This window comes from Thalassophryne amazonica, chromosome 17, assembly GCF_902500255.1.
Source record: "Thalassophryne amazonica chromosome 17, fThaAma1.1, whole genome shotgun sequence".
NCBI classification, from domain to species: domain Eukaryota; kingdom Metazoa; phylum Chordata; class Actinopteri; order Batrachoidiformes; family Batrachoididae; genus Thalassophryne; species Thalassophryne amazonica.
The window spans coordinates 5636185-5661723 of NC_047119.1; the positions used below are offsets into that span (position 1 = coordinate 5636185).

The 25539-nt window shown below is 38.3% G+C and overlaps 1 protein-coding gene across 2 annotated transcripts in view; it reads right to left on the reverse strand.

The window, feature by feature from the left end:
* Positions 1-25539, reverse strand: part of ap3b1a (adaptor related protein complex 3 subunit beta 1a) — a 138197-nt gene that overhangs the window by 102711 nt on the left and 9947 nt on the right. Inside the window, exons 1-7 of one of the 2 annotated variants that reach the window (XM_034192185.1) lie at positions 18061-18487; positions 14094-14169; positions 13861-13935; positions 5509-5604; positions 3770-3930; positions 3229-3295; positions 363-545 (exon numbers count right to left, since the gene is read on the reverse strand). In XM_034192185.1, the coding sequence (XP_034048076.1) occupies positions 363-545; positions 3229-3295; positions 3770-3930; positions 5509-5604; positions 13861-13935; positions 14094-14169; positions 18061-18221 (819 nt within the window). In that variant the 5' untranslated portion in view covers positions 18222-18487. Of the gene's footprint in view, positions 1-362; positions 546-3228; positions 3296-3769; positions 3931-5508; positions 5605-13860; positions 13936-14093; positions 14170-18060; positions 18488-25539 lie in introns of those variants that run through there. The other variant, XM_034192186.1, reaches the window with a different exon arrangement.

The following is a 25539-nucleotide window of genomic DNA, read 5'->3' on the forward strand; positions in this document are numbered from 1 at the left end:
CACACACACATATATATACACACACACACACACACACACACACATATATATACACACACACACACACACACACACATATATATACACACACACACATATATATACACACACACACACACACACACATACATATATATACACACACACACATACATATATATACACACACACACATACATATATATACACACACACACACACATACAACTAATTTTTATGATTGCACATTTAAATTATAAATCCCCTATAATTCAGACTTGGTCTGATTTTTTGTTTGTTTGTTTTTATTAAACTGAACAAATCCACCTTACAGTGGCTCAGCATGCCTTTATTTCTGCTGTTCTAAGTGAGGAGTGTCTCACCTCCTTCCACGGACTGGTGAACTGTGTCCTGGCATAGCGTGTCAGCATGGAGATGATGACCACTTGGCCCCACTCCTCCACGTCCACCAGCAGATTACACAGCTTTCTGTAGTTCTTATGGATCAGGTCAATGCGATCAGGACACACTTCCTCAAAAGCCATGACCACGCTGCCTGCAACCAGCTGGGAAACAATGCAAATAATTAAACAACATGAATGTTTTGAGGAAAATACTGATATTTTTCCAAAATGTTTCCTCCCGTATTTTTACATGACTTATTAGAACATGAGATTTGGCTCATGACCGAAAGAACGAGATCGCGAGTACAAGCGGCCGAGATGAGTTTCCTCCGCAGGGTGGCTGGGCGCTCCCTTAGAGATAGGGTGAGGAGCTCGGTCACTCGGGAGGAGCTCGAAGCCGCTGCTCCTCCACGTCGAAAGGAGTCAGTTGAGGTGGCTCGGGCATCTTTTCCGGATGCCCCCTGGACAGGTGCTCTGGGCACGCCCAATTTCATAGCCTTAACAGTGTGCATATCATGAATGCTTGGTCTTGTTGGATTTGTGAGAATCTACTGAATCTACTGGTACCTTGTTTCCCATGTAACATAAGAAATATACTCAAAACATGGATTAATCTTTTTAGTCACATAGCACTACTATTATTCTGAACACTACTGTATGTTGTATAGGCAAAAGACAGCAAAAACCACATACTGAGTGGAAGACAATAAAATATGTACAGATGCAGAACAAAAATACCATCAATGATAGCTTGGTTCTGACTATGACACAGAAACTTTAAGCTAAATTATTCATTAGACTGTACAACTCCTCACTCGGGGGGGGTAACAGGAAGACGGAGTTTGGGAATGAGAATGAGAGGAACACTGGTAGCCAATAAACCAGTACTGATCAGTATGCCTGGTATTTATATTTGCCAACTGTTTTTATCTTTTTCACTTTTGATACTCTGTGTGCTTCTTACCCTATGCGTTGCTATACAATGCTACTGGAACCTTAATTGCTTGAGGGAATCTTCCCAAGGGATCAATAAAGTTTTATCTAATCTAATCATTATTGTGACTCATTCAAATGAATGTTTTGTCACCATGACCTCACGTTTTCCCAATGCCGCTAATATTGCCTGTAGGCTCGTCCAGGCAGCACTAATTCTGAGCATGTATATTGTGCTGCAAGCCTTTGTGCATTCTCAACCAACTTCCCCCATTAGACACAGCTCCAAGGTAAACTACATGCACCATCAACAAAACTGACACCCCAATCTATGGAGTTCATACACCTCCTCCCCCTCCTCAACCATATTATCTACCCTGCGTGACAAGCCGGTAATGGAAAAATCACACTAAGCAAATGGTTCTTCTAATAACAATAAATTTCCTATAAAATTATGAAGGGCCCAAACCGTTTCCTTGCATCTATTTTGCTATGAATTCTAATTAAGGTGCCAGAGAGGCAGAGAGTGCTGGGTCATCACGCCAGAGACAACGTGTGCCTTTTTGATTGATGGCCTGGTTTGGGGTCGGCCTATCCTCCCTTCGCTCACTCCTCTCCTGCTTTTTTTTCCTCCTCCCTCCTTTTTCTCTTAAATTAATGGGCATCTCACCTAGCCCCTAATCATAGTACCCCCCCGCCCCCTGGTCCCTCCTTTCTCTTCTCATTTCTATTTTGCAGAAGGTGCAAGGGGACGATGGGAGGGATCAATCATTTATCTTGTAATGGTTGGATAATAGATCCATCACGGTAAAACAGCTGCACAAACTCCTATGTTGTCTCTGTTGTCAGGCCTTCCCATTTTCTCTTTAAACCATCCTGCCTATAAGCAGGCCCCCGTGTGTGACAGCTATTTAACCAAACAGGCACATCTGTAAATGTAATGTCAGGAGGCCTGGACAGTACTACAACCAGGAACAATAACCAAACGTTTCCTTCTCTCACAGTGTAGTGACATCTGCTGTTTGGCAATTAACTCAATGAAACCTTGGTAACAAATTTATAGAACATATAATAACGAGGTCTTCATTCTCTCAAACAACCATCATCAAAACATAATCATAATAATCTTCTCAAAGCATTACTACTACCATCTATTAAAAGAAACAAAATCCCAACTGGTAAAATATGGGAATTCAAGATGGTACAGTAACCAGTGCAATCATAGAAAACATTAAAAATAAACCCAAAGCATCACTTGATAGCCATTAACTATCAACTACGTTCGGATTTTGCATCATTCATCACCGACTGATAGTGCTTGTACATCTGTGTGATGATAGTGCCCTCTCTCTGTGTCCCGAGCCTCCCAATGTGGGCTCCGACAGGGAGAAGTCATCTGTCTTCGTTAGCCTCTGGGGCTAAATATGCTATGCATCTGGTACTGGGCTTTCCATCTCCCATTGGCCTAAGCTGCTTTGATTTGTTTGTATAATGATAGGTATACTCTATGAATACATAATTACATCAAACCATGTGTGGTTTGAAAGCGAGCACAACACAATCCCCATTCTTTAGCCAACCATTTATATATTCCAAATGAGGATTTAAACACACTGTGACCCTCTCAAATTAATGCCCGAGCTACTAATGACTGCCCGTATTGTGTCTGTGTTTGACCAAAAACATTTGGAGAATCCAAATAATTTATAGTCTATTTTGAAAAAAAGAAAAGAGAAAATTAAACTGATACCAGCATCAGTGCAAAAATTCCCAACAGACACTTAACAAGAAGCATCTGAAGATGTGTGGGATTAAATGGGTGTTAAACCGTGGCATTGCTGAATGAGCTGTGGGATGAAGTACAAAAATGAGAATTGCTTGATTGGGGCGCCCTCTAGTGGTCTGCACTTACTGTGCTTTTGTCTTTCAATAGTTTCTCGATCACTTCGATCAGCTGCTCCTTCTGGTCTGGATCTAGGCTGAGGATATGTGAGAGAGAGAGAGATTTTACACAAATTAACAACTGAGGAAGTCCAATTAATCACATAACAGGAAAACTGGATGGACGTACAAATTATACGGCTTCAAATCAATTACCCACAAGCGGCATTTTGTTTTTTAATTCATACAAAGTGAGTACCACAATCTGATTTTGTCAAAATCAGTTCTACGGTTTTTTTTTGGGGGGGGGGGGGGGGGAATTTATTCTCTTATGTATATCTATGAAAACTGGGCTGATAAGAACAACGTAAATTCCAGGCAAAGCCCCTTATATCAACATTACACAACAAGCATGTAGTTACTGTTAAGGCACACATAAGGGATCTGACATTATGCTGAACTAGTCGACTAGTCACTAAACGAGTGTAGCAACTATACTGACCGTTCCACAGCCTGCTTATCCCATACGTGCAAACTTTCCCAACACTAGAAATACCAGGAGAGAATGGTACCTAAAAAGCTTTTGGATAGCATGAGCAGATGTCTTCCTGACATAGGGGGACAAGTCAGCTGCAGCCTCCTTGATGGCCAACATCATGATGGGGACAATTATGGGGACCCGGATACTGGACAAAACCCTCAGCGCACTGGCCCGGATGAACTGGTTTGGGTCCTGTCACAAAAAGCCGTAAGTCAGTATACGTTACAGTCCAATTTATGGAACATTTTTTATTATTAATTAAAATGATATGGTCATGAACTTGGGGTAATGACTGAAACAATAATATCGTGGATACCAGCGCAAAAATGACATTCCTCTGTAGGGAATCTGGGTTTACACTCCTGGACAGGGTGTTAGAAATGCTATTTGCCAAGATTGTATTTATTTATTTCATTTAAAAGACAAATGCAAAAGCAGCATTCATCATGAATGAAAAGGAGCAGAAAGAAGCAACATCTTATCACATCTGCCCCCTTTAAGACACAAAATCAACAGGTCCAGTTCAACAGAGCTGCTCACACAGACATCTGATCAGTTTCAGAATATTACAACATAAATGACAAGTAATCATAACAATAACAAAACAATACTGCTCTACAGTTATATTTTTGCAACAAAGAAGACTTCAATTTTTTTGTAAATACATAAATGGACTTGGAAGTTTTAATTTTACAATCGAGACTGTTCCATAAACTGACACCTTTGATTTAAACAAATTGTTCCTTTAATGTTCTAAATCTGGGTCTGGTAAAAGCCTCAGTTCCTTTTAGTTGATATTTACTTTCTCTTTTAGCAAATTTATTTTGCAAATTGTCTGGTAATTTTTCTTTATGAGCTTTATAAATAACTTTTAAAAGGTTATATTCAACCAATTCATTAAATTTCAAGGTCTTTAATACTTTAAATAATGGATTTGTTGGATCTCTATGTCCACTTTTAACAGCAAATTTATTTTTTCTATACAAGTTGCATGTAACATTTAGAAATAACATTAAAATCGCAGTATTAACAATTATTTAAAGTTCTCCCAGAAGGCCTTGCGGTTCCCCGTCCATTCTTGTCCACTGCGCTGGTTATGTAGCATGCATACCAAGCCTCAGCCCAACAATTTTATTTCAACAATGGAACCACATTATTTTTGCTGCATCAACAGAGATTTAAAAGAGCAGCAGAACACGTCACCTCACTTACGTGTTCCTCAATCACTCCCTCCATGTTCTGCAGGAACAGGAACTGCTCTATTTCATGCTGCCCATCTGAGGAACTTCATTTTTGGGCTTTAACCCGTCTGAAGAGTTTGCAGAGTATGTCGTTACCTTTACATTATGAGACAAGTGGTAACTATGTGTGGAAGGTTTCACATGTGGAGAACATGACCAATCTGAGGAGCCAGTTTGCACAGTTTAACTGCATCACTTCATCACACTTTTTGCAACCTCACACCTGTTTCTTCCTCTCTCAGGGTGCAGTTATTAACATTATTTTCAAAAAATATATATTTTCTTAAAAAAAACAAAACAAAACAAGACCCATTAATCCTTCGGATCAAAGAGCAGGACGAGGAGAGGAATGTCTGGACTACCTGGTCCAACCTGCTGCCACAGTGATCTGGCTTCAGAAAACTCGTGCAAAACGGATGGACGAAAGAAAGACGGTTCTCACTGACATGCACGTGCATGTATCCACGTGACAACAGTTATTTTACTATGCAAGTCCCAGCACGAGCAAATTCACAAGTAGAAAAGATACCTTGAGGGCACGCTGGAAGGTGCTGATGGAGAGCAAGGCCAAGTCCTGCTGCTCCTCTGCATATCTCACCAGGTACACGTACACAAGCTTCTTCAGCTGTAATGGACAATTAAACCGCACAGTTGAAAAAAGTTCAAGCATGAGGAGAACAATCAAGGAAGCCAACTGTGTTTTGAAAAGCTTTGTCTTTATAATCAGGTACTTTTTTTAGCACACAAAGAGGAACAAAATAACAAAACATTTCTTTTTGCTCAACTATTCTGGCGGATATGTGTGTTTGTTATGAAACGGTGGGTGGGCAAGGAAAGACTAGCATTTCAACATTCCTTGCCTGGACATCAAAAGCTGCAGCCTCGACTCTTATTTCAGACAGAGACACATGTCATGCATTTTGGTTTATTTCCAAATTTGGAATTTGCCACTGAACCACTTGCTCTACCCTGGTGCTTCGTTTCAGAGTCACCCTCTCTTTTCTCACAGGAAAGCCTGAGATAATACTTCTCCTGTTTTCTGGCAAATTAAACCAGAATTAGGAGCATGTATCCCTCCCTTATAAAATAATACAATACACATCTAGTGAAAAGGGCTAAAATACAACTTCAGGAATGATACTTTTTATTTTATAACATTCGATGCATCATGATACAATTCTTTGTATAATATAGAGATCGATTTGATGTGATGAATTAGCATTTCTTACCTTCAAACACTTATTTCATGAAAAACCAGTGACATTCTTCAGGTTTTTGCTACTGTGCTGGAGCAGATTGCCTGTTTTTCTTTTACTCACCACTGGGGGCAGCACAACATACAGTACCAGAAAGTGTAGCATAAAAGAAGGCCAGAAGAAGAAGCCAGCTATTGTTAGCACCTTTTCTGTTCTGAACTGTGGTGACAGTATTCAAAAACGTACATTTATTCCAGGGTTCCTACCACTTAAGGGAAGATGGATTTAACACTTTTTTTTAAATAATGTTAGCTGGTAGAAAATGCGAGAGCAGCATTACTATAACCAAACACTGGGGGGGGAGGGGCGCGATTTGCCCAAATATTTACTGTCACAAAGGACATGGCTACTGTTTTAACAGATCCTGAAAAGCTAATTTTCATTAAAATTTACACTTCCACAGTTTTGTTTTTTGTTGTTTTTTTTTTTGTGTGTTTGTTTGTTTTGGTGTGCATTTCTGTTTCTACCTTCTTGTTTACCTGTTAGTTTGGCAGCTTTTTTTCCCCTCCATAAACAACAAAACTCAATTTTTTTAATTTACACACCACATGTCAACACATAACTTTTTTTGTTATTTATTTAGCACACAATAAAAAAAAATCAGTTTACTAAAAATAAATAAATATTAAGAAAATGTACATACATTATATATGCAAACATATGTACACATAAATACATACATACATATATATACATAAAGAAAGAAAACAAAAAAAACTGAATATGAGGATACATGTGCATCCACAAAAACCCTCTCCCAACAAAAAAATGTCACAACAATAAACAAAATGATTATATCAATTCATCAAGTGTGAAACATGTAAGTCAATCAAAACCAAGTAATATATTGACATTATAAATACTTATATAGGAGCTTTAATTTTAAACTTCTTTTGTACCTGTTTAAGGTGATGGATGGATTTAAAACATGTACTGTATTATTCCAAGATTTAACACCATGATATCTGATGTGACGCTGATAACGAGTTGTTCTATGCAAAAATAAATGCAAATATGAAGTCTGCCTTGTCAGATAATTATGAATTTGATGGTTATGCACAAAATAATATTTAATAAAAAAAAGGCCAACTAATTTCATGAAGAGCTCTGAAGACAAATGTACAAGTCAGAAAAATATTAGATAGATATTTAAAAGCTGCAATTTGAAAATCAAAGTTGCAGGGTTCAAAAAAGAAGCTATATGAACAAATTTTTTCTGCAAAAGAAACATTTTGTTTATATAAGTTGCAAAGGTGCTTCCCCATACAATATTGCAATAAACCAAATAAGGGTAAACTAAACTGTAATATAATGTTAAAAGACATTTGTAATGTACATATCTTATTTTGCTTATGATTCCTATTGACTTAGTTTTCTTTATAAACATATTCAATGTTCTTTCCAACACAATTTGTCATCCATCCATACACCCAAAAAAAACATGTAGAAGAGACCCTTGATATTTCTTCATTGTCTATGTAAATTTTAATTTGATCATGATTACATCTTTATTGCCAGCAAATAACATAAAATTAGACTTATTTATATTTAACAATAATTTGTTAACTTTGAACCACATTGAATAATTCAACAGATCATTAATTAAACTTTTAACCAAACCATGTATATCTTTGCTGGAAATAAAAAGAATAGTGTCATCAGCAAACAACAATGGAAATGTTGTGGCAGAAACAGATGCAAAATCATTGATCTATATTATAAATAATAGCTGTCCCAAAATCGAACCTTGAGGAACTCCACAATCAATATCATTAATTTCAGATTTCAAATTAAGAAAAACATACTGTTTTCGCTCTAATAAATAATTACTAAGCCATTTATAAACAACAGCTTTAAATCCATATTTCTTTAACGTAGAAAGCAAGATTTTGTGATTTACTGTATCAAACGCTTTCGAAAGGTCTAACTAATGTCTAGCTTGCAAGTGTGTCTGCTCTCAGCAATCCAGCAAGAAACAAGATTAGATTGGATTAGATAAAATAGATAGATAGATAGATAGATAGATAAATAGACAGACAGAAAGGATAAGACAAGATAAGATAAGGGAGGTGATGGTCTAGTGGTTAAGCGTTTTGCTTGAGACCAGATGATCCTCGGTTCAAATCCCAGCCTGACTGGAAAATCACTAAGGGCCCTTGGGCAAGGTCCTTAATCCCCTAGTTGCTCCCGGTGTGTAGTGAGCACCTTGTATGGCAGCACCCTCACATCGGGGTGAATGTGAGGCATTATTGTAAAGCGCTTTGAGCGTCTGATGCAGATGGAAAAGCACTATATAAATGCAGTCCATTTAAGATAAGATAAATAGATAGATTCTCTAAACTGCACAATAGCAGCCAACAGGTGGTGGTGCCCAGTGAAATAAAACCTCCCTTCCAATGCCAAAAGACGTTCCGACGACAGGCGCTAGAGTCTGTAGGTTTCCTACAGACTGAGCGTTCCAGTGCTTTTAACCCCTGTACTGGTCAAAGCAACTTTGCATTTTTCAGACTTTTGAAAGACTAATATAAGACATTTTAATACCAATTAAGACCTTATTTTTATATTAATAAATTAAATGTTTTTATGCCTTTAAGGGTCTGTGGCTACCACTATTGCAAGAACTGCAAGATGCAGAACTGAGCTGAACTCAACCGATTTATAATGTTAAAAACTGAACCACTGACGGGTTCACAGTACATTTTGATTGATTCAGGGGCCTGTGTATTGATATAGCATTGTGGTTTAAAATCAATCCTACTGTATCAGCTAACTGTTACATCCCTAACTAGACGCCAAAAGGTGCTTCTTTGCCAAATCACGTTACTCAGAAAGACCAAACTGTGGTTATTTCTGAGTATGTACAATTAAAAAAAAAAAAAAAAATCATAATTAACTGAAATAAGATTTGTTATGAAAAAGTAGAGTTTAGTTAACTAGTTATGTATAATTTCAATTTGAAGGTCGAGATCAGCGATACGGTTACATTTTCAGTAACCACTCAGTAATCAACACCATGCTTCCTAATGCAGTGAATATTGACCTGCAGCTGTGTGCCACAGTTCTCCATCATTGTTCTGGTCATTACCGGAGGAATTAATGGCATTACTCACTATAAAAGGAGACACAGTCCATCTGCCCTCCAGACTCTGAATTCAGCCGCCACAAAGCACACAAATGATTTTACTTCGAGTGGCTCAGCAGGCAATTAATGGCTCTACATGTGAAAGTTACCCCGGCGTTAAATCAGAAATACTCTGCACACCTTTCTTTAACTTTCTCATTTCACGTGAATGTGTACGCCCCAGGCATGCACCGACATACAAATCCACATACGCCACGTGACGTTAAAGCAGAGTGCAGCACTGGTTAAAGATAATAAACTGCACTGATATTAAATCATGCGTGACTCTTAAACTGCATGGTCTTGTGCTATTTTCTAATTGGGGGGATCGATGCCAGCTAGCACCTTTTGAGGGACGGTGACGTGGAGAGAGGTGATGAGGGTGGGAAACAGGAGAAAGAGAGTAAGAGGAGGTGGTTTTTAGTGAGACTTGCAGCAGGCAATCAGAGGAGGGAAGAGCAAGGAACCAAAGCAAGAAAGCAGACTGCAACCTCACACGAGCTCATCAGCTGGTGTGTACGAGTCGGGAGCGAGGAGACGTGACAGTGGGCTGTCTTCTGTCAATTACATCCGCCCACCTGCTCCCCTACCCTGCCATGAGTTGCCGAGGCTGCACGCCTCGCGGCTTCGTGGCCGCTCACACGGTGCCCCTCACGACACCAGATTATTCTTCTGCTGCTAATCAATATTCACAGCCTTTGGCTGCAGGAACCCCGTTCAAAATGTTCTTAGCATTTGGTCATTTACTGGTATAAACTGTGCATGAGTGTGTAAAGATGCCCACTTTATTTTGTGGTGCTGGAAACAAACTAGCCTAGTATCCTTTTGCTGCTGCACAATATTATTAAGTTGATACAATTGTTGTATTACTGTTGATTTTTAACAGAAATGATCAGCTGCTACAATGTACAACCAAGGGCGCAATTTAGAACTAGAAATTGGGGGGGACAAAGTGCGAGGCCCGCAGGGCCGAAGCCCATAGGCTGGGGCTCTGGGAGCTGCTTTAGGCGCCCAGAAGCCAACGGTTTCTAGATAAGCTCAGATGCATTCTGAGCATCCAGAACAGTAATTTTAATGTTTTGAGAAGACCATAAAGTGGACACCATTTGAAACTGTGGATATAAGTACTTTATTCTGAGAATAGCCAGCATTGATTTTATTAACATCCTGGTGTAAATAAGGTATCACCACATGTGTAGAACTCAAAAAGAATGATAGGTTGAGTTTTCATTTAAAAAAAAACAAAAAAACAACTGCAATGTGGTAAAATGTATTCATAAATATGAAAGAACAGACTCTTAATAATTATTAACTATCTCACGGTGTATTTTTTTTCTTCAAGATTTGTTTTTGCATAAGTTTGCAAAAACAACAGATCATAAGTTTAGGATAAATTACTTATCATGAATTTAATTTTCGAAGCGGCACTAATGACAACACTCATACTGAACATAATTTCGCTTGCATAGACTGATTTTGGAGATCAAGCAATAATTGCAGATGGGCTTTCTGAGGTCCCAGATAGCTTTTCTGATTTCCTTTTCTAACTTTCAGAATTTATTAAATTAGCATATGGTCCACTGATACTTATGTGTAGACACTAGTCCCTAGAGGCAACTATTTTTGGTTTCAAATCTGGGACTATTTTTGGTTTCAAATCTGAGCAAATGCAGTCCCAGAAAATTCCGAATGTGACAAACAACAAACAGGTGTTGGAAACAAGTCAATGCTGCTAAAAATACAAACTTGCAGAAATAAAGATACTATTCTGACATGGTTTATACATAAGACTGACACAGCATGTTTCAAGTACACACACATATGTCAGAAGGTGGGGGGGACATACCATATTCTGTCCCCCCCTGGTTGAAAAGGGGGGGACATGTCCCCCCTATCCCCCACCAAATTCCGCCCACGGGTACAACACATGCAGTGGAATATACAGGTGCATATCAGTTTTGGCTGATCTGACCAAACTGCACAATTAATTCTTTAGCCTTAAAGCTTCCTAATACATTTTTTTTAATAATAACATGTAACCTCAAAGTGGCAGGTGATGTTTACAGTTGCTCCTGCTATGTCAGGATCACCACAGCAGAACGGACACTGAATTACTGAATTGACAAGTCAGGTGTCCTCCTTGACAACCCCACAACTACAAGAAAGAACCTAATGTGCATGCTTTTTGTTTATTTGTTTAATGCTGACAGTGAGAACCTGCAAACTCCACACAGAAATGAACCAAGTATTGTGGGCTTGAACCCAGGACCCCCTTTTTGTAAGGCAACAGTGCTAACTACTGCACCAACATGACAATGAAAAAAATCAAAATAATGATCTTTTATGTATTTACCCCTTTTAATACAAGCCACCTAACCTAAATTAACTGTATTTCTATAGCGTGTTTCCATCTCAAACACACACACACACGGTGCTCAACAGCATACCAGGACCAATTTTGGGAATAAGGTCCTTACCCAAGAAACTTAAGTGCTTTTCCTGTCCAAGAGGGAATTAAACTCTGGTCTTGATTCCACCACTTCAACCTCTAGATCATCACCTCTTAATCCCCTCCCCTACACCATCATTTTCAGTTTGTTGGCTTTAAGAATGGATACAAGAACATTTCTAAACCAGTAGAGTTTGAGTTTGGTTTAAACAAACAAAAAATGAAAGTAGTACAGCACTATTAGGGCTGGGTATCGATTCAAATTTCAAGAATTGATCCGATTTTGATTCTTAAGATTCAGAATCGATTATTTTGATTTGATCCAATATCGATTTGGGTTAGTGTTATTACAACCGTTTTTTTTTTAAGCTGTTACCTGATTGTCTAGTTATGCAACATATTAATACTACTTCAGAAAATCTGGCCCTCAAAATGCAGGCAATAGTGTTTCAGAGAGTTATAAATTTAAACATTTTCTGGGGGAGAATGGACCCGGTCTTCCCTATAAGACTCACGTCTGCTGCGCAGCATGCTGCAGGAAAACACAGCTATGGGAAAAGTTCTCCTGCAGCAGCGGGAAAGTTCTCCCACAGTCCACCCCAGAAAACCTTCGTGCACTGTCCCATGGAAATGGCATGTTATGAGGAACAGAAAAAAACAAAAAAAACAGGCATTAATTTTGTTGGTTTGGAACCAAGATTTTGCTGGTTTACTAGTGTGCTTGGGGTCATTGTCTTGTTGAAGCACCCATTTCAAGGGCATGTCCTCTTCAGCATAAGGCAACATGACCTCTTCAAGTATTTTGACATATCCAAACTGATCCATGATACCTGGTATGCGATATATAGGCCCAACACCACAGTAGGAGAAACATGCCCATATCATGATGCTTGCACCACCATGCTTCACTGTCTTCACTGTGAACTGTGGCTTGAATTCAGAGTTTGGGGGTCGTCTCACAAACTGTCTGCGGCCCTTGGACCCAAAAAGAACAATTTTACTCTCATCAGTCCACAAAATATTCCTCCATTTCTCTTTAGGCCAGTTGATGTGTTCTTTGGCAAACTGTAACCTCTTCTGCACGTCTTTTATTTAACAGAGGGACTTTGCGGGGGATTCTTGCAAATAAATTAGCTTCACACAGGCGTCTTCTGTCACAGCACTTACAGGTAACTTCAGACTGTCTTTGATCATCCTGGAGCTGATCAATGGGTGAGCCTTTGCCATCCTGGTTATTCTTCTATCCATTTTGATGGTTGTTTTCCATTTTCTTCCACACGTCACTGGTTTTTTTGTCCATTTTAAAGCACTGGAGATCACTGTAGATGAATTCTATTATTTTTTGCACCTGCGTATAAGTTTTCCCCTCTAAAATCAACTTTTTAATCAAACTACACTGTTCTTCTGAACAATGTCTTGAACGTCCCATTTTCCTCAGGCTTTCAAAGAGAAAAGCATGTTCAACAGGTGCTGGCTTCATCCTTAAATAGGGGACACCTGATTCACACCTGTTTGTTCCACAAAATTGATGAACTCACTGACTGAATGCCACACTACTATTATTGTGAACACCCCCTTTTTCTACTTTTTTTTTACTAATAGCATATCATGAATGCTTGGTCTTGTTGGATTTGTGAATATATATATAATAAAATCAATCTTTGAATGTATGAATCGATCTGTGGGAATTAAAATGAGAATCAGTTTAAAATTGGTGAATCGATCTTTTCAACCTAGCACTAATCACTATAATATTATTTATTTTGGTTCCTGTCATAAAACTTTGTTTTTCAAAGAATTCTTAATATGTTTCTATGAAGATGTCTAGATATTTGTATTCTGAGATGCGGGAAAAAATTAAGCTGTCTTAATTTGTTCAGAAGTGCACCAATATTTGCATACACCTGTAGATGCATGTCATGTTTTTACTCATTTGAGATGTTTTCTGTGACAATACTCAATGTTTTTGTTGCAAATATACAAGCAAAAATATGCTTTGTTTTGTTTTTTTTAATCAAATCACACCAACAATTATATTTCTTACTGATGTCATACCTCTATATTCTTGCTGGCGACATTCTTCACAACAGCAGGAAACAGTTCGGATGCATTCTTCCCTTTGGAAATTAGCTGTAAACAAGTTCATCAAACAAATCGCTGACATTAGAACAACTGAAAATGAGATTATTGCATGTTTGAAAATCTAAAATTCCAAATGGCCAAAGAAGAGTCTACAACATTTGATATTCTGAAAACGGTTTCCTCTATGTTGTGCAATCTACACTCACCCCAACGATCCTTTTCATGGCCTCCAGTTTGAGGGAGTCCTTGTTGCTCTCCAGCATCTCTTTAAGGTCGTCATTCCTGAAGATAAGAACAACTGTTTTTCAGTGACAACATTACACAAGAACCCCAGAGCCAACAAACACTTGATTGAAAAAAGAAAAAAAAAAAAAAAATCACACCTTTATCACTCTGACGCCTAAACATCTGACAGTATCAGACTCTGATCACTCACATATTGGTCACAAACACTAGTCTACAGGGTGCACAATGATGCAACCAATCTACGACTAATAATGTTACCTTATCAACATAACAGCAGACTCTCTCCAACTTCTGCTAAAATTGTCCTCACATGGTATGAGGCAGCAGATTCCTTGACTGTTAACACACCATGTCATTGTAAAACACAGGAGCTTATTTGTTCCAAGCTTATCAGACAAAGACAGATGCTGTCAGTATGAACAATGCAGGAATGAAAACGCACATAATGTCCATCATTATTATGTTGTGATTGTTCTTTGATTTGATTGTCTTAATGTACATCTAATGTATAAATTCAGGTTGGGACAACTAAAGAAAATCAGTCGACAAATTACAAATTTTAATTTAACCTTTATTTAACCAGGTTAGTCCCACTGAGATCGAGAAGTCTTTTGCAAGGGAGACCAGGACAATTATAAAGTTACCAATCCACCTAACCTGCATGTCTTTAAATGTGGGAGGAAACCGGAGCACCCGGAGGAAACCCACGCAAACACGCGGAAACGTGCAAACTCTACACAGAAAGGCCACATGTGGGAATCGAACCTATGACCTTCTTGCTGTGAGGCAACAGTGCTAACCACCAAGCCAACAAAGTGACAAAGTTTTTTTAATTCGGCACACAAAATATTCAAATAGAAAAAAATGAACAATTCCACAAACAAACACAGACAAAACTGGTGAGTCCGAAAGGGTGTGGGCTGAAGCAAATCTTATTAGCGCCCACCCCTACTAGTACAAGTCCAACAATTCTAATCAGTCATATTTACATAAATATAAATTCACTACTACATGTCGACACACAGACATACACATCAATATACTATTCACTTATAATTATATTTATATAGTGCCAGATCATAAGAAAGTCGAATCAAGGCACTTTACGCCAGTAAGGACTAACCTTACCAACCAACAAACTGCGTGCTAGCTAAACATCTCACAACTAATTAGCCAAGCTAACTTTTCATCAGCCGATTAGCTTCTCAGCTAACTTTGAAAACAACTAGCGGACTAGTTAGCTTCCTCAAGGAGATAGAGTTGCAGCAGGTCAAGCCAGACTAAATACATTTTGATTAAAATTATTTTCCCAGTATATATTTAATATTTCTGACTCATTTAATACTTTTTTATACTTTGAATAAATTGTATGTTGAATGTAAAGTGTTTGTTTGATTGATTTGGCAAAATACACAATATAATAATATACATACATATACTTGTCAAGGACGGCACAAAAAAGCACAGACTTATTTCCATTGTGTTGTCATCGTGACAACACAGAAAACAAACAACAAAAATTAAAAAGCAGAAATTACTTAAAATGGCTACAGGGCCATCTATAACCACAAATTAATAAAATACAAAATTATTATGATCTTCTGACAAACCTGTGACATAAGAAAATTTTTGACCTGTTTTTTTAAAATACAAATTTCATTTGTTCATTTAATTATTTCACATGTGGATCATATTCAGATTTTGGCATGCTAAACCTTTTTTTGTAATATCCATGTTTGTGCTTCAACGTGTTCGAATTTCTGTTCTTCAGGGTTATACAGCCAAAAAACCAAGAGAGTTAAATTTATATAATAAAAGTTAGCAGTCAGTGGTAGCTTCAGCTAAATGTTTGTGGCTTACTCATTTAGCATTATTACACTTAACGTTTTGAGCGGATTAACAGTTAGAGAGGCGTGTTTTTAGGTTAACTGTGCCCACTGCTGTCAAGCATCATTACAGTAAATTAACAAGGTTACAATCTCAGCAATGAAACTTCAAATTTACTTTAAGATAGCTTGAGCGAGCTATCGAGCTATAGACAGATCTACAGTACACGTTTAAATTGAAAAAAATGGCACTAACACAGTGAAGTTTGTGTCGTACTACTACATGCAAGGTATTTATTCAAAACACTGGCTGCTGGTGGATGTTTGTCTGTGCTGGTTATTGTTTGATCTCCATCCTTAGTAAAACAATCTGTGCAAGAGTATTTCGTTTGTTCTTCATAGTTGTGCAGAAAAGTTGTGTCCCAGTGGACAAAGAGTGTCATTATAGTTGTCTTGTTTCTACATTTAGCTGGAAATGTGAAGTACATACCATATTTTCTGGAGTATAAGTCAGACCTTTTTTCCCCTGTATCATCACATTTTCTAGATCTAGACTATTGTAGTGTATTACTGCCATTTATTCTTTATTATTAGAGTTTATTTTGCTTAGTGCTTTGATTCTTGGGAAAGTCCTTTATAAATATTAAATATAATTATAATTATTATGAATAAGAACATGTGTGATTTTTTCCATATACAAGTCACACCGGAGTATAAACTGCAGGACCTCGCAAACTAGTTTTAAAAAAATAAACAAATGACTTACTCTGGAAAACACACTCATTGAATTAACACACCACACAGTCCAGTCTCATATTTTTCATGCCCCATTATGAATCGAGAGATTAATGTACTTTTTTAATGCCATCATGAACTGAGTTGCACCATACCACTGTATACATTTTTAAAGATGTGTGTTTTCTGCCTGATAATGTACTTTCAGCAACAATTACCACCGTTAATAAAAATTTCAAACAAAAGTGGAAAAGTATCAGTAAGTGGGGTTTACCAATACCCTCCACCTACCAAGACCTGAAACTCAATACCTGCCTTTACAGGTCAGACTTTAGGAACACCTCAATCTATTCAATATACGCAGTCCATAGATATCAATGTAATGAAAACTAAGTGTGTAAAATAGAAGAACTACCTTTCAAAAATTAATACACAGACCTAGCAAGATATACAGTTTGGAGAAATGTTCTGGACACTGCACTCAATAAAGAACTTCAGTCATTTTGTTATCTCTTCATTTGGCATGTGCCTCCATGAAAGGTCAGCACATTACTTTATGGATATTTCTTAACACAACACAGGCAAAACACAACGGCACATCTGCTGGTGAAATTTGCACAGCACCTCTCCTAGAGGCATAGATTATAAGATCTTAACTTGAAAGCATTGCTTTAAAGTTTTGGGAAATTCATAAGGATTTTGATCAGAGGTATAAAAGACCTGCAACAATTAACCAATTATTAAAATGAACTGCTAACTATTTGGATCATCAATTAATTGGTGATTAGTCCTAATTCTATGATTTTTACAGAAGCTTCTTAAGTGTGAATATTTACTGGGTAAACGGGATATCTTTGTGGTTTTGGACAAAATAAGACATTTGAGGACATTATCTTTGGCTTTAGAGAACAATGACAAACATGTTTCACAAGTTATTATTTTTTACATTTTATGTCCCGCACCACAAAATTAATCTGCCAGAAATTAATCTGCAGATTATTAAATAATGCAAATGTATTTTCTGTCTTTTTTTGTGTCCCAGGAAGAGACAAAGTTGCATGCAAGAATTTCTAGCCTTTATATGTAGGGTTTTTATTATACTTTTTATGACAAAATGTTTGAATTAAACAGTGAAAGTTACTAATAAAATGTATGCTTGTAATTTTTATGGCAAATTAACCAAAAGATTAATCAACTGATAAGAAAACAATCAAATTAATATAAATAAATAAATCGATCAATCAATTACAAAAATATGTAAATATTGAAATATTAAAAAACAGAACTCATACATGAGGTTCAGGAACAATCATTGAGTCTATTATTAGAGTTTGATTAGTGATGTTGGGTGAACACCCTACAGTACCGGGTTCTCTCGCTCTCCTTGGTACTGTTGGTTTTGGTGAGAGCCTGTACTTCCTGACTGAGCTCAGTCTTCAGAGTGAGCTGGAGGCTCTCAGCAGATGCCATCGCCGCCTTCATGGCTACCACTGCCTCCGCACGCAACGAACAGAAAGCACCATCCATGCTGGTTGAACTCCAGAGTGGTCAAAGGACACAGACAGCTTTGCAGACAAGACAGTCCCCTCTGTGTTCACCTTTAAGTTTCTGCAAGCCCAACAGCCTGCAATTCCAATGACAAGCGAGAACAGGAGGTCTGGAAATTACTTTCCTTCAGGCTGTGTCTTGGATTTATTAAAAGTTGTCTTCTTCTCATATGTCTTCAGCTTCCTTGCTCTCCAGGTTCATAACTGTCAAAACCAGAGACGAGAGAAGAGAAAAAAAAGCAGCAGCTGTCATTCACAGCTCTCTTCCTCTTCTTGTAGGCAAAGAAGAGTCACAAGATGCCCGGTCAGTTCTCCAATGGGTCAAAGTCATCCTACTTGAGGGAAGTGCCAGCTCACCCATGTACGACCGTCCACATGCTGTCTCTCACACTCACACACACACACACACACACTACCTGATTGTCAGCTGTTGACAAATCTTCTTTAAAGCATTACCACTCTTCTTATACATGCAGACTTTTCTTGTGAAATCTAGGCTTAGTCACCTCACCTTCCCACAGAATCTGACTGCTCCTATGCTACTGTGGTCACTTCCCTCTAGGAGGAGAAAAAGGAAGGCCTTATCTACACGAGTGGGTAAACACGGCTACTTTTCACCACCTCCACAGCACAGCAAATCCCCATCAGCCCGACACCACTGACAGTACACACATCAGCACATTTGGCAACAAGAACCAGAAGGACGTGTCTACATCAGATAAAGTCAGGATATGCACTCTATTATACAGTCGGTCTTTTTTGAGGGGGTAGAATTTGTCCCACAATGCCTTGTTCTAGATCATAGGATTGATCCGAGGTAGTAAATTGGATAAGAAATATATCACAAGATAGATCACTGTGAATGCATAACTGGTAAACGATTAACAGACATAAATCAAAAAAAACTATTCAGAATCAATAGATATGGGGGGAACTAGAACATGATAGACGCTGATGCTTCAAATAGTGGCGTTTTGTAAGTTCCCCTGGGTAAATGGGATATCTTTGTGGTTTTGGACAAAATAAGACATTACAATATGCACAAAGATGCACAGTTCTGAGTTTACTCTTCCCCATCCAGACCAAACATCTGGGGATTTTATTGAGCTTCTTTAAGTGCAATGTTACACTCTTAGTCATTAGGTCATGCCAAAGAATACACATTTATATCTTAAAAAAGGAAGTTTTATAAGAATTCTCTCCAAAGCATCATATATGTAAGATTTGGGATGCTTGAATAACTCCTGAAATCACAAATTACTGAAATGTTTGAGCTCAACCAACGCTTGTGCAGTGATCCTGAGCATCCTTGTAACTTACCCTTCTTATCCGATGGTTTTAAACTGAAAAAGTAGTATAACTTTTAAAAATGCACATGTAAGCACACAGCTGCACATCAGGAGCAAATTGGAGATCAGGACTTTGCCCAATGGCACCTTTGCGAGTCTGCTTTCTGATGTGCAATTGAGCAGAGGATCCTCTGGTCACAAGCCCACCTCTCTAACCCCCAAGCCAGTAGCTTTCCACTTTAGCAAAGCTAGCATGAGATCCATTGCAATGGCTGCCTATACTGACAAGAACAGCCATTCTCAAAGGTGATCAACATGACAAGCTGCTCCTGCATACTGATCTGAAAGATGTAAGTACTATGATTCACACTCCAGAGGAGAAGTTGGTAGTAATGTAAAATTATGGTGGATGCCAATGACTGTCAAACAAGAACAAGAGCAAGAACTGCATGAGAAGGACTTGAGATGCACGCTGTCCTTTGACCCCACATCAGGGATGTTACTAGGGCTGCTTTTTTCCATCTGAGAAATATAGCGAAGATCCGCCCCATCCTGTCTATGGCTGATACTGAGACCCTGATTCATGCTGTTATTCTTCTAGACTAGATGATTGTAATGTTCTATTTTTAGGGTTACAGCAGTCCAGCATTAGGGGTCTTCAGCTGGTTCAGAACGCTGCCGCCAGACTTCTGACACGTAGCAGAAGGTCTGAAGATATCACACCCATTTTGGCATCTTTGCACTGGCTCCCTGTCTCTGTGAGAGCAGATTTTAAGTTTTTATTATTGACTTATAAAGTTGTTCATGGCCTGGTGCCATCTTATCTGACTGATCTGGTGGAACTCTATGTGCCGGCCTGGGCTTTGCAGTCGCAGGATGCGGGACTTCTCTGTGTTCCCAGGGTGAAGACATCAGCAGGTCAAAGAGCCTTTTCTCATTGTGCATCCACCATGTGGAACAGTCTTCCTGCGACCGTGAGGCAGTCGAAGTCCATGGACATTTTTAAGTCAAGAATGAAAACCCATTTTATTCTCTTTCTTATGAATAGTTTTAATTTTTTATCTGTTTTATTCTTTTACTTCTGTTTTTAATCATGTATTTGAAATTTTTTATTCATTTTTTATTATTTATTTGAATTTTATGTTGAATTGTTCCGTGTAAGGCACCTTGAGATGGCTTTTGCTGTGATTTGGTACATTATAAGCTAATTAAATTGAAAAACATTGAATTGAGACTAAAGAATGAGTCAAATTAATAAATCATGCTCACAAACAGTTACATAGACAGACTAAGATGAGGACTATCACTTGAATTGTGAAAGACTGTCAGTGTTGGTATTTTGGCCATTAGGCAAATCTTACACATTCTCAAGAAATGTTGGTTATTGAAATGTTATTTAATGTCCCAGTTACCAACACAAAGTTTTCATGATTGTAAGTCTATCCATGCACATAATTAGTGGTTGCTGATGTATTTTATTGCTAATTATAACTTTCTCTGAGATTCAGCAGATGCATTTTCATCAGAGGTTTAATAAGTCTCGCAGTCACCGTCGTTTTTCTATTTGTTACCGTTTGTGAAGCATCATGCATTCCCCAAAAAAGTGAATATAAGAAACGGAATAGATGAAGTGACAGACTTCACCCTGCTGGCAGGAGCTTTTTTCAGTAACTGTTCTTCAGTGAGGCCAGACGCAGCTGTGACTCGCCCGGTCAGAGAGACAGCAGTCGCTGTGATCGATCAGAGTCACTCAATCAGAAATTCTCCACTTTTGGATATACACACACACCCAGTTTGAGTAACGGAGCTCCGCAAATTTGTGTGAGGTGAGTAAGCAATCTGAAAATAATACTTGGTGTTAATGTTCTGCTGAAGTTTATCAGCTAATGTTAGCGTTTAGCTGCAGGACGTTGACGCAATCACTGTGGAGCTGATTGAAAGTTTTACATTTGTAAATTGTTCAATCTGTTTAATTTTACCAAATAAAGCTACAGAGTTTTTAATGGTTACTGCTCTCACTACAAGAACAGCCTCAACTTTAAATAACTTAATTTACATTTTTTATCTAGTAATCAGACAAAGAAAAAAAAAATCACAGCACTCTTTTGTGTTTCATTATATTTTAAGAAATATATTTCTTTACTTGTCCCTCATCAAGAACATTTCAACATTTGCTATGCAGATGGAATTCAAAAACTTCTAGTGATGGAGCTGAACACCAAAACCTGAAGTCCAGACAGAAGAAAAGAACATTTCTGCTCTTCAAAATGAGAGGAAAGTGTCTCCAAAAACTCCACCAAGAGGTTAAAGCTGCTGAGAAGACAGGGTCCAGCTCACCTGTTGTCTATGAAAACCAACACCTGCTGCTATGCTTCTAAATAAAACAAAGACTCTTTAAAGAGCAATTATTTTAGTTTTTAAAAAAGCTGTTTCTTTTTATAGTTTAACATTAAATGAATGAATCATTAAACATGTCCATGAAGTCAAAGTTCAGTCAAGACACCTGCACAGGTAAGCCCAGCCACTATTGTGCCTAATTTCAAACATTCACAATCACTAGAATAGTCAAATTCATATTTTAGTAATTACTCTGTCCTGATTACAACATTAACAGCAATCACATAGTCAACAAGGACATAATTAAATGTTTAAATGACTAAATTAAAAAATTATTTCATCATGATGTTTATGTCACATTGAGAAATCCTAATTAACAGCCACACTACAGTCATTGTTACATCATCTCCTGTTGTTTTTATAATAAATATATTAATTTCTGAGGTCTTTTTTCCTGGTTGAAATGCAGATATGAATGAATGAATCTACCAGACTTAAAAATGCACACATTACTTTCATGCTAATTTATTTGTCTAAAAATAAATGTACAAGGTTCCTTATAACGTTAATCTAGAAATCATCTCATCTGAAACACCACCACCACATAAGTTAAGGTTTTAATTTACAGATGAACATCAACGATTTCTCAAGAATCTTTTTTGTTTTACTTAAAAGTAGTTTTCTAATGTAAGAAATGTTTTTTAATTTCAAAAAGTACAGTAATCAGAAATTAATCTTGAAATAAATAAAAAAATTTAAGGATTTTTCTTTAGAAAACTGTTGCTGTGTCTAAATGAGCGGTTCTGATGTTCCTCTGACACACATTTCTACACCTGATGCCTCAATTGGATTTGGACATTAAGTCTGTAATAAAGATAATAATCTTGGGCTTTACTTCACAAAATTTGGCCCTCAAAATACAGGAAATAGTGTTTCAGAGGGCTATAAATTTCAAAATTTTCTGGGGGGGGGGGGTGCACCCCCAGACACTCCTAGAATACTCGCGCCTACAGCGCTCGTTCTTCCCTATGCTGTAAAAAAAAAATCCTGTTGAGGACTCTGTCATCCCAAAGCTCACAAGACAAATGTGGGAGGTGATGACATCATGATTCATGATACACAGAAAAACAGGCATTAAAGGGAAAAAAAAAAAACACAACATGGCTGTACTTCTCAAATTTAAAAAAGTAAAGTCATGATGATAACATTTAATTATTCAACACATCAGGTGTGGATCTGCATGAAGCAAAAGAAGAAGAAAGTTTTCTCACAATTTTTGTTTTCTTCAAACACTACAAAACATTGCATTTTGGCTCTTGACTTGTGTACGCACAGTATTAAATATCATTCTGCTTTTGAAAAACTTATAAAAAGCATTCGGCAGCTGGTCGGATCTTATTTCTTCAGCTTTGGACAACTTGAACCTGCAAACTACACTCAACAAAAATATAAACGCAACACTTTTGATTTTGCTCCCATTTTGTATGAGATGAACTCAAAGATCTAAAACTTTTTCCACATACACAATATCACCATTTCCCTCAAATATTGTTCACAAACCAGTCTAAATCTGTGATAGTGAGCACTTCTTTGCTGAGATAATCCATCCCACCTCACAGGTGTGCCATACCAAGATGCTGATTAGACACCATGATTAGTGCACAGGTGTGCCTTAGACTGCCCACAATAAAAGGCCACTCTGAAAGGTGCAGTTTTGTTTTATTGGGGGGGGGGGGGGGATACCAGTCAGTATCTGGTGTGACCACCATTTGCCTCATGCAGTGCAACACATCTCCTTCGCATAGAGTTGATCAGGTTGTCAATTGTGGCCTGTGGAATGTTGGTCCACTCCTCTTCAATGGCTGTGCGAAGTTGCTGGATATTGGCAGGAACTGGTACACGCTGTCGTATACGCCGGTCCAGAGCATCCCAAACATGCTCAATGGGTGACATGTCCGGTGAGTATGCCGGCCATGCAAGAACTGGGACATTTTCAGCTTCCAAGAATTGTGTACAGATCCTTGCAACATGGGGCTGTGCATTATCCTGCTGCAACATGAGGTGATGTTCTTGGATGTATGGCACAACAATGGGCCTCAGGATCTCGTCACGGTATCTCTGTGCATTCAAAATGCCATCAATAAAATGCACCTGTGTTCTTCATCCATAACAGACGCCTGCCCATACCATAACCCCCCCGCCACCATGGGCCACTCGATCCACAGCATTGACATCAGAAAACCGCTCACCCACATGACGCCACACATGCTGTCTGCCATCTGCCCTGAACAGTGTGAACCGGGATTCATCCGTGAAGAGAATACCTCTCCAACATGCCAAACGCCAGCGAATGTGAGCATTTTCCCACTCAAGTCGGTTAGGACGATGAACTGGAGTCAGGTCGAGACCCCGATGAGGACGACGAGCATGCAGATGAGCTTCCCTGAGACGGTTTCTGACAGTTTGTGCAGAAATTCTTTGGTTATGCAAACCGATTGTTTCAGCAGCTGGTCTCAGACGATCTTGGAGGTGAACATGCTGGATGTGGAGGTCCTGGGCTGGTGTGGTTACACGTGGTCTGCGGTTGTGAGGCTGGTTGGATGTACTGCCAAATTCTCTGAAACGCCTTTGGAGACGGCTTATGGTAGAGAAAGGAACATTCAATACACGAGCAACAGCTCTAGTTGTCATTCCTGCTGTCAGCATGCCAATTGCACGCTCCCTCAAATCTTGCGACATCTGTGGCATTGTGCTGTGTGATAAAACTGCACCTTTCAGAGTGGCCTTTTATTGTGGGCAGTCTAAGGCACACCTGTGCACTAATCATGGTGTCTAATCAGCATCTTGATATGGCACACCTGTGAGGTGGGATGGATTATCTCAGCAAAGGAGAAGTGCTCACTATCACAGATTTAGACGGGTTTGTGAACAATATTTGAGAGAAATGGTGATATTGTGTATGTGGAAAAAGTTTTAGATCTTTGAGTTCATCTCATACAAAATGGGAGCAAAACCAAAAGTGTTGCGTTTATATTTTTGTTGAGTGTACATTTAACCATCAGAACTAAACCATCACAAACTCAGCAATACTGTTGTTGAAATAATATTGGTAAAATAGTAAACCAAGCTCAGTCTCACTGAAATATCTTTTTTCCCCTTTTTTCCTTTATCTCTTTATTTATGGAAAACAAAGCAAGACTTGATTTAAAGCATAGGTGGCAACAAGGGGGCGCTAGGGGGTGCTAGAGCTCCCCCTGGATTTGTCATAGCACCCCCAAGAAAATAATTCCTCATTTATTATTTTAATTTCTTTTCATCCCATGTTTTAAGGCCTCGTCTACACTGAAACTGACTTCTGCTATACAATCTTTTTCTCTGTCATTTTCAAAAAGTGTTCCATTCAATAAATATCTCCATTGTCACAGATCCAGTGAAACCGCGTGAAAATGATGTAGTACACATGCCAGGCCTGTATGTGGCGCTGTAACGCTTCTACAAAAAATGGAGAAGACGACATGGGGCTAATGTAGCAACGAAAGCTAGCACTGGTACCAAAGTCTCTTATACAAAGAGACTGGTAGCGTGTTTTTGAAAACATGGCTGTGACTGGTCCATCTGATACGTTGGCCGATATTGGCTATCACGTTACGCTCTGTGATTGGCTGTGGCGTA